The following is a 9,714-nucleotide window of genomic DNA, read 5'->3' as shown; positions in this document are numbered from 1 at the left end:
TCCTTTGCCTTTTCCGGTTTGTCCGCCACGCTTCGCGTTGCTTGAGCCTTCACAACCGTCACGCCTTCCTTTGCTACTTGGGGCCTCCCAATCTGCGCGCGAGTACATGAGTTGGTCACCACCTCCTCTGCCTTTCCGATAACCACGAGCATTCTCTTCCCATGTCCGCAAGCGTCCGATCGCCTCCGTTATGGTCATGTCGTCGATGTCATAAAGCTGCTCGAGCGTGCCGATGAAGTACGTGAATTTATCAGTCACCGAACTGAAAAACTTCTCCACAATCTCGGCTTCCTCGAGTTTTGCACCAAGCGCGCGGATCTCTCCCTCCAAAATAGTCAGAAGCATGGCATAGTCGTTCACCGATTCAGTTTCCTCCATCTGCAACTTGTGAAATTGGCGCTTCAGTACTTGTGCCCGAGCCTTCATGACGCGATCTTCTCCGATCCTCATCTCTTTGAGTGTGTTCCACGCCTCTCTTGTTGTCTCGAACTCCGCCAATGTCATCAACACGGAATCTGGCACAGACTGGGCTATGGCGGCCATGGCACCTTCGTGGCACTCCTCGTCGACGTCGTCGTCCGTAATGGCCTCCCACACTCGGAGGGTTCGCAGAATGATCTTCATCTTCACTGCCCACACGCCATAGTTGGCGTCGGTGAGCATCGGGTACTGGATGGGGATGTTGCGATGCGCCAGTACGTTGGCGCCGCCCGTTCCACCACCACTGGTTGCTGACTTGCTGCCCTTCTTCACCTTGTCGCTGTTCTTGTTCGCCTTGGAACCGCCATTGCCGGACTTGACTGACTCAGCGTCGCTGTCCGTCATCATAGATCGTCGAGGCTCTATATACCAATTGTTGGTTTTTGAACTTGCAAAACCAAATCCATCGAAGCAACCTGTACGTGCAAGCTAGCTAGACAAGCAGTCAAACAATCAGCTTGATTGATGAACAGTACCACGTAGGCCTGGGCTTGCTTTAACTTGCGATCGGCTCTCTCGGGGGAACGTACTAGCGCCAACGGGGTCGATACGATCTCATATCGTATAACTCGGCAGAACTCACGGTAAACTTAGCGACAGGAAAACTGACCGTTTATGGCCAAAGGCTAGTATCGAGCCTTGCTTTATTTCTCTCTTTTTCGTTGTACAGATTACAGGGGTTGGGTGCACTTATATACACGTACGAGCCCAAGGGATCAATCCTACACGGTATGCTATTCATATTCTACTCGGACATGTATACCTTCCGTGCACACGGACATCAGGTTTACTCCCAATAGATGCACCACCGCACCCTCCCCACGAAGACGACCACCACCACAGCGTATCCGCCACAACCACGTAACCACAACCACTGTCGTAGCCATACTTGCGGTGGAAGGGGCACAGAAGGGGGTGCCTCTCCGGCACCACCGTCGTTGCGACCTGACCGTCGAGCACCTTCCCGTGGCCATCCTCGTGCGCCGCCGGAGCCGCGCCAGCACCCTGGACAGTAACTGCCCCCCCCCCCCCCCCCCCCCCCCCCTCGCGCGCATCGCCCCTATCTCCTTCCTGCCGATCCTCTCCATTCACACCAAACATCACTGGGAACTGACCGGATCCACGCACCACGCCCTGCTGCCGCACCACTCTTGTCAAACATATGAAGAAACATCGCCAGAAACGCACCATGCTCTGCCGCCGCACCGCCCGTGCCAAACATTTGAAGAAACATCGCCGAGAATTGACCAGGATCCGCGCTTTGCTACCGCACCACCTCGTCGGCAAATTGCTAAGCGAAGCTTGGGTTGGACGCGGGGCGGCGGGAGGATAAGGGGAGTGGCGGCTCTGCGTGAGGGGAACGAGAAAGACTTTCGTTCGGTTTCCACCTCCTGTAAAACAACGTCGGAGCTGATGTGGAGCTAAATTTACGTGAGGATCTGTGCTGAAATCCAACGGCAGTTAAAGCGTTCTACGGGAAACCTTCAAAATCTGACGTCTGGTTTTTATCCGTTTCGAAAATCCAACGCCCCCGACGTGGCCCGAACGAGCGAGCCGGAGGCAGTTTTCCTTTTGCTTCTGTCACTCCACGGGAAGAAACACCGAACCACCACGCATTATGTGTCTGCATCCCCATGACGCTTTCCGGCCAGGACCCCCAACCCCAGCTCATTCTAAACTGTTGCTTGCTCCAGTAGTGACAGAACCCGAAAGATTCCGCCGCTGTGCCGCTCGCCAAACACCCACCAAAACCCCACCAAAAACGCAGTTTCTATTATATCAGGACTAGGGAAACCCTTTGCTCCCCAAGTGATATCGGTCAAACGTGCGAACACGCAAACACAAGAAGGAGAGCCTTCCCTCCGGATCTTGACGCCGCTTCTCTTCTTGTTCGCCATGTGCGGTGGCAGACGGCGCCGTCGCGGCGGCTCTGACGCGACGGCAGGAGAGCCCGGCGGGTGGGGGTTCTGCGCGCCAGCGCTCGCCGTCGTGGCCCTGGCGGCCGCCGCGGCGGTCGCGTTCCTGGAGGGCACCGCCGGCGGCGTCGCCTACGCGGGCGACGGGTGGTTCCACGAGTGCGCCAAGTGGGACGCCGAAGGCGGGAGGTTCCTGGTGTCCACCTTCTTCGGCGCCGGCGTGGCCGAGGTGCGCGTCGGGGCGGGGGAAGAGGAGGCCCTGGCTGAGCGGGTCGTGGTGGCGGACCCCGACGTGGCCGGGAGGGTGGCGCTGGGGCTCGTCGTGGACGCGCCCAGGCGGCGGATCCTCGTGGCCTACGCCGACCGGCCTCCGAGCTTCGGGTACGCCGCCGTGGGCGCGTACGATCTTCGCTCGGGGCGCCGCCTCTTCCTCGCCCGGCTCGACGGACCAGGTGCGTCTCTCCACCCGTGATCGATGGCTTCTCCGCCAGTCGTCCATATGCGAATGTTGTTGCTTTCTAGCCGTCCGATTAGGATCATCTTTGCGAAAACAACAAAGATTAGGGTGATCAGGTGGACCACTGAGCGGTGGGCCCTGCTCTGCCCCGTCGCCGTCAAGAACCGTTGCGCATGGGACGCCGGACATTCCTTCCATTGGGGAATGAACGATGAGTGGGCTGCGGCATGGGCACCATTAATTATGTCCACGAATGATCCATGTCGATCCTGTGGTGGCTTCCCTTCTTTTCTCTGACAAGAAGACATAAAGGGTGATAGCATCTTCACATTATTAGGTGTAGGACCCTGCCGTACGAATTAGGATGCTGCTATCACTGGATTACTCGATTTGTTGGGAACCTTGCAGTTAGCATTGATCAACTCAAACCATCCGCGATGCATCTTCCACGCACTGCACTGGAACATGTTCCCTGCTTTCAGCTAAGGTGTTGCCGGTTAAGCACCGAGCGGTAGAAAAACTTCCTAAAACATGATTATGGACAGTATCCTCGAATAAAAATAATTTTAAGATCAGTTTTGAGTTTTGACTGTTGGTTAGTTTATCCAAGCGATAGATGTCCTTGTTACGAACCATTAGTAGTTTCGTCTTGCCTGCTTAATGTAGGAAAATTTTGCTTTCTTACATCATTCGATCAAGCTCTGGCTAAGGTACCACCTAATTCTAATTGACTGATCTGTGTTTCATCCGCGTGCAGGCGAGTCCTCGTTCGCCGACGACGTGGCCTCGGACGACGACGGCAACGTGTACGTGACCGACATCCTGGGCAACAAGATCTGGAAGGTGAACCCGGACGGCGAGCCGCTCTCTGTCTTCAAGAACGCCACCTTCAGGCAGCGGCCCGGGACGATGGACAACCTCATCGGCCTCAACGGCATCGTCTACCACCCCAACGGCTACCTCATCGTCGTCCACACCTCCGGCGGCGACCTCTTCAAGGTGGACCCCAAGACGGGGGCCGTGAGCGTCGTCAGGGTGCGGGGCTCGCTCAAGAGCGGCGACGGGCTGGAGCTGATCTCGCCGACGAAGCTGGCCGTCGCTGGCAAGCCGAGCAGGCTGGTCGAGAGCTCCGACGACTGGGAGACCGCGAGCGTCACGGGACGGTATGTCGGGCCGGTGCACCGGATTGGGTCGTCGGCGACGGTGAAGGACGGGGACGTGTACGTCAACCACATCGTCGGGTTCGGTCTCGGCAGGAAGAAGACGCACGTCCTCGCCAAGGCGGTGTTCGCGCCTTTGTAGCACTCCATCGATGTGGTCGAGTTGATGTGGCATTTGTCTATTTTATTAAATTCAGTCGTATTTCTTGGCTACCACTCTTGCCATCCCACCAAAGAGAATAGCCTTCAACCAAGGGATGAAAGTTCATGTGATATGTTGCCATTTTATCTCGGGAGTTACGCGTTCAGCAAGGAAGTGATGCACATACAACGCCCTTGCCATGTCCAACCAAGTAACCACCTTGTCGAACTTCGTCTCCGCTCTTCAAGCCGGCATTGGTGTAGCTACCGACCTTGACAGCATTAGCAGGACATTACTAGACCTCACAAGTCCCTCCCGTTTGGTTCCTAGGGACTTTTTCTAGTCTCTGGGACTAAAAAGTCCCTGAACCAAACACCCCCTCAACCACAAACCACACATATCCAGAAATAAATATTATTACTCGCATTAATTGCAATTGATTTGGGAAACAACATTAAGAATGACCCGCGCATGGTTGATTCACACTCCACTGCCTTGATCCACTTGGCTACATATGCCCTATTCAGCGACGCGAGCCACCGGGTCCAGATCCGGCCCCACGCGTGGGACACTTTCATGGTTAGCTTATCGGAAGGGGTTTCTTCAGCTTTGGCGGACCTTCACGCGGACGGGGCGCAACAGCTCGCCCAGGCCACTCCGACTGAGGCGTGCATGCGGCTGAGTAACTTCTGCACGCGTGTCAAGCACGCTCTCTCCCCCATCCTCCCCGTTCCTGTGTGCCGCGCGCAGCAGCCGCCCAAGCGGGGTAGACAGCGCAGGCAGCCACTACTCACCACTCCGCGCCGTAGTGTCAGACTTGCCAAGGGAGCGGGGCGCGGTTCGGCAACGACAAAACAACAACAAGTGATCATCCGCAAGCTTTGTCTTGCGCATGAAGGTGACACAATTGGAGACGAGGCCCTTCAAGCTTACATTAGACTCTCCGACAACCTACTCACCGACGGGCAAATCGCGGCCATCCTCGCCTTGTTCGGTTGGGAATCACCGGCAGCACCAATGCTTGGGGACGTGGAGGCAGTGGATGGACGAGCATAGGCTCTCCTCTAGAGGCGGAGTATGTAGGCCTTTTTCATGGCTTCACAACCGCTCAAGATGATAGTGTGGAATGTACGTGGACTCAACAATCCAGCGCGGCGTAGGGCTGTCTTTCAGACGGTCGTGGAAGCGGATCCGAGCTTGATCTGCTTCCAAGAGACTAAAATGGAGGTGCTGACCTTAGACATTGTTTTGCAATGTGTGGGAAATAAATTCAAGGGTTTTTACTACTTGCCAGCTTCGGGCACATGTGGAGGAATTCTTCTAGCTTGGGACCCCCTCGTTCTAACTCTCTCGAACCCTCACCTCACCGAGAACACAATCTCGGCGGTCGTCTCATCCCCTGGATCGGAACCATGGTGGATTACGGGCGTGTATGGCCCCAATCCCGAGGCAGCGAAGATTGAGTTCATGCGCGAACTGGAAGATGCTCGGGATTTGCAAGCAGGGCCGTGGTTGATAGTTTGGGATTTCAATTTGCTGGTCAATCCGGAGGATAAAAACAACAGCTCGATCAACCACAGAATGATCTCTCGTTTTCGGGCAAGACTAAATCGGCTCGAGCTCAAGGAAATTTACCTCAATGGGAGAAGGTACACGTGGTCCAATGAGCGAGCGCATGCAACTTTGGAGAAGATCGATCATGTATTTGCTACAAATTCTTGGGAGGACCTTTACCCCTCCTGCTTCCTCACGGCGCTGGGATCTTCGGTCTTGGATCACTGTCCATTGCTCTTGGACCTTCACGCGGATTTCACCTTCGGGAAGCGGTTCAAACTGAAGCCTTCTGGCCAAAAGCTCCTGGATTCTTGGAGACAGTTCATGAGGCTTGGCATTCTTGCTCGTCGACCGGCTACCCTTATTTGGTACTAAACAGCAAACTCCGCGCCACGACACGCAAATTGCAAGCTTGGAGCTCCAAGTGGATAGGCAATGTGCGGCTACAGATCGGTATCGCCCTTGAAATCATTCTGCGCTTGGACATAGCCATGGAATCGCGGATGCTTAGCGAGGCGGAGCTTCAACTCCGGCGAACCCTGAAGAGGAAACTGCTCGGTCTATCTTCCCTCCAGCGCACGATCGCTCGTCAGAAGTCGCGGTTGCTGCACTTGACAGATGGGGACGCCAATACTCGTTTCTTCCATCAGCACGCACGCCATCGCCAGAGGAAGAATGTGATCATGGCTCCGCGCCACAATGGCCAAGTAATCACAGGGCAGGAAGAGATTGCTTCGGTGGTGGATGAATTCTACGATAGACTTCTGGGCACGGGCATGCCACGCGATCATGGACTTCACCTAGACGCCCTAAACTTGCCCACGCGGGACCTGAGTAGGCTCGAAGCGCCCTTCACTGAAGATGAGATCCTCCAAACCATCAAATCCATGCCTTTGGACAAGGCACCAGGCCCCGACGGCTTCACAGGCAGATTTTACACGACTTGCTAGTCCATCATCAAAGTAGATATCATGAGGGCTTTCTCACTGTTTTACAGTGGAGACACAAGGGGTCTGGCAACACTCAACAAAGCTTTGGTCACACTTTTGCCGAAGAAAGAAGGCGCAAACGAGCTTTTGCATTATAGACCAGTTAGCCTTATGCATGGAGTCGCTAAGATCTTTGACAAAGCACTGGCTTGCAAACTTGCGGAGGAGCTGCCACACCTTGTGGGAATCCACCAGAGCGCTTTTGTCAAAGGAAGAGCGCTGCACGATAATTTCATGTTGGTCCAGAGCACTGCGAGAAGGCTACACGCGCTACGGCAACCTGCAATCATGCTTAAGTTGGATATTTCCAAAGCTTTTGACACGGTGCAGTGGCCTTTTCTGTTCGAAGTCCTCCGTGCGTTGGGATTTGGCAGTAGATGGCTGGAGTGGATTGCGGGCCTGCTTGCCACCTCTTCTACCCGCATCATGGTTAATGGCGTTCCCGGAGCTCCAATATTCAACTGCAAAGGTCTATGGCAAGGTGGGTCTCTGTCACCAATGTTCTTCATCCTCATAATGGAGCCGCTCCACCATCTGTTCAGGCTCGCTGTGGACATGGAAGTTTTGACTCCGCTGGCAAGTCAAGGGCTGAGACAGCGGATTTCCCTCTTCGCCGACGATGCAATTGTTTTCCTCAAGGCGACGGATAATGATCTTCAAGCTTGCTCGCGTATCTTGCGCCTGTTTGGGACAGCCTCTGGCCTTCAAGTGAACTTCAACAAGACAGCAGCAATTCCCATCCACTGCTCTGATGATGAGAAAGCGCTCACCGCTGCTACTCTGGGCTGTGAGCTCGGGACTTTCCCATGCCGATACCTTGGCTTGTCGTTATGCCTACGCAAGCCATCTGCTGCACAGCTACACAGCCTGGTGGAACGCATCGCCAAATGTCTGCCAAAGTGGAAGGCGGCCACACTACCAAAGAGCGGTAGGCTCACTCTCGTCCTCTCGGTCCTATGCTCTATTCCAATTCACGCAATGCTCGCGCTCGCTCTTCGAAAGAAGACCATTCATGCCATCAATAAGATCATCAGAGGTTTTTTGTGGTGCGGCAAGAGCCAGGCGAACGGTGGAAACTGTTCGGTTGCTTGGGCAACGGTATGCACACCTAAGTGGACTGGCGGTCTAGGTATCCCAGACCTCGCATGGCTGAACGTGGCTTTGCAGGCGCGCTGGCCCTGGCTGCAACGAGTGGATCATCAAAGGCCTTCAACATCAAGGTCCCCAAAGACTCGATTGCACTCTGCGATGCCGCGACCAGGATAACAGTTGGAGATGGGAACCAGACTCTTTTCTAGGAGGATCGATGGTTAGAGGGATTCTATCTTCAGGAGCTTGCACCACTGGTATATGCAGCTGTTCCCCCGCGCAAAAGGAAAGTAAGATCTCTCAAAGAGGCTGTCGATACAGGAATCTGGGCAACGGATATAAATCTGGACTTAGGGCTGCAAGCTCTCAGACAGTACCTGCGCTTGTGGCTTCGGATCCAGGAGACAAATCTGCAAGAGGGAGTGCCAGATACCATAACTTGGGCCTGGGAAAGCAATGGTATGTTCTCTGCCAAGTCGGCCTATGCGGCAAGGTTTGCAGGGCGGGAGGTGTCTATTACAGCTCAATTCACGTGGAAATCCAAGGCAGCATTACGCTGTCGCTTCTTCCTTTGGCTTGCAATGAAAAACAGATGCTGGACAGCAGATCGTCTAGCTCGACTAGGCCTACCACACCCGGATGCCTGCCCGTTCTACGACCAACATGAAGAGACTTTGGACCACATCGAGCTAACATGTGTCTTTGCGTGGACGATCTGGAGAACACTTTGCACCACGATTGGCAAGCCGGCTTGGACTCCGGAGGGTCACGAAACTTTGGTGGATTGGTGCGCGGACAAGCCAAAGAGCATGCGCGTCATCATCACCCTGGTCCTTTGGGAGATGTGGAAACACCCCAATGCGATCGTCTTCGATGGCGCTTCGCCCTCGCTCACTGGGCTCATCATGCAAATTGTGGAAGAAGGTAATGCTTAGTTTACGGCGGGCCTACTAAAGGGAAATTGGAATGGCGTTGCTGCAGAGCTAGCTAGGTGGGCATGACGTGAGTAGTAACCTTAGGCCCCTCCTCCTCGAGGAGTAGTAGATGTGGGAGCTTAGCTCATGATGTAATAACATTACCTGTGGATTTGGGTTCTTTACCCACCCCTTCTTTATAAATATAATACACACACTCGTGCGTATTCGAGAAAAAAAAATCATTTTTTCATTGATCATTATTTTATTTGTTCCGACCTCCGTACTTCGGTTGAGATATTGGACACGTTCGTTGTAATTGATATTAGAAACCACATTCAAAACATTAATTGTTTTCTCTCCCCTCAATGGCCATGACCAGTACTATGAATAGGAAGGACGAGAGGAAATGTGTTCATGCACTAATGATATTGCAGTCCATACTTCCGTGTTACATACTACATGGCTGCGAAAACCCACAATAGTTCAACAACAACAACCGGCTGAGCCACCCCACCTGTGGTGCATATATATGTAGCATACGGAGCTTGATTGGAGCAAATGGGAAACAACATCTCCCAGGACGTCAACAACCATGTCGCGAGTTAGGACCATGTTGTGCTGACAAACTAATACCAAATGATGTGGCACATCCATCAAATGCATAAATGAAGGTGTCTGTAGCGACCCGACCTCAAACGGTCAAGTCTCTGTGCTTCAATGTCATCCCTGAATCGGTAATGCTGACACACACAGTACTTGAAGGATTTATAACAGAGTAGCAATCACACACTTATTACATCGAATGACTCAAAAAAGAACTTATTACAATAAATATGGCTTAAGGCCATCTAACACGATAACAGCGGAAGGCTTGGAAGATAAAGTGAGTCCATCAACTCCAACGGCATAGCTGAGTGCGTGACAACGACCTATCGCACCTTTACTCGTCGTCTGAAAAGTCTGCAACATAATACGTTGCAGCCCGAAAACGGGTTAGCACATGGAATATG

General features: G+C 53.5%; 1 protein-coding gene across 1 annotated transcript; it reads left to right on the top strand.

Annotated features, from left to right (window-relative positions):
• Positions 1–2,162: 2,162 nt before the first annotated feature.
• Positions 2,163–4,301, top strand: LOC123097677 (uncharacterized). The gene is made up of 2 exons (XM_044519489.1): positions 2,163–2,848; positions 3,611–4,301. The coding sequence occupies exons 1-2, from the start codon at positions 2,377–2,379 to the stop codon at positions 4,153–4,155; spliced, it is 1,017 nt and encodes a 338-aa protein (XP_044375424.1). The 5' UTR covers positions 2,163–2,376; the 3' UTR covers positions 4,156–4,301.
• The last annotated feature ends 5,413 nt before the right edge of the window (positions 4,302–9,714 follow it).

The sequence above is a fragment of the Triticum aestivum genome, chromosome 4D (assembly GCF_018294505.1).
Source record: "Triticum aestivum cultivar Chinese Spring chromosome 4D, IWGSC CS RefSeq v2.1, whole genome shotgun sequence".
In the NCBI taxonomy this organism is placed as follows: domain Eukaryota; kingdom Viridiplantae; phylum Streptophyta; class Magnoliopsida; order Poales; family Poaceae; genus Triticum; species Triticum aestivum.
The sequence above is the reverse complement of the archived record's forward strand: the minus strand, read 5'-3'. Positions and strand labels throughout refer to the sequence as shown.

Coding starts and splice junctions, on each gene's coding strand:
- LOC123097677 (XM_044519489.1), top strand. CDS start 2,377: ATGTGCGGTGGCAGACGGCGCCGTCGCGGCGGCTCTGACGCGACGGCA. Junction 2,849..3,610: donor CGCCCGGCTCGACGGACCAG/GTGCGTCTCTCC, acceptor ATCCGCGTGCAG/GCGAGTCCTCGTTCGCCGAC.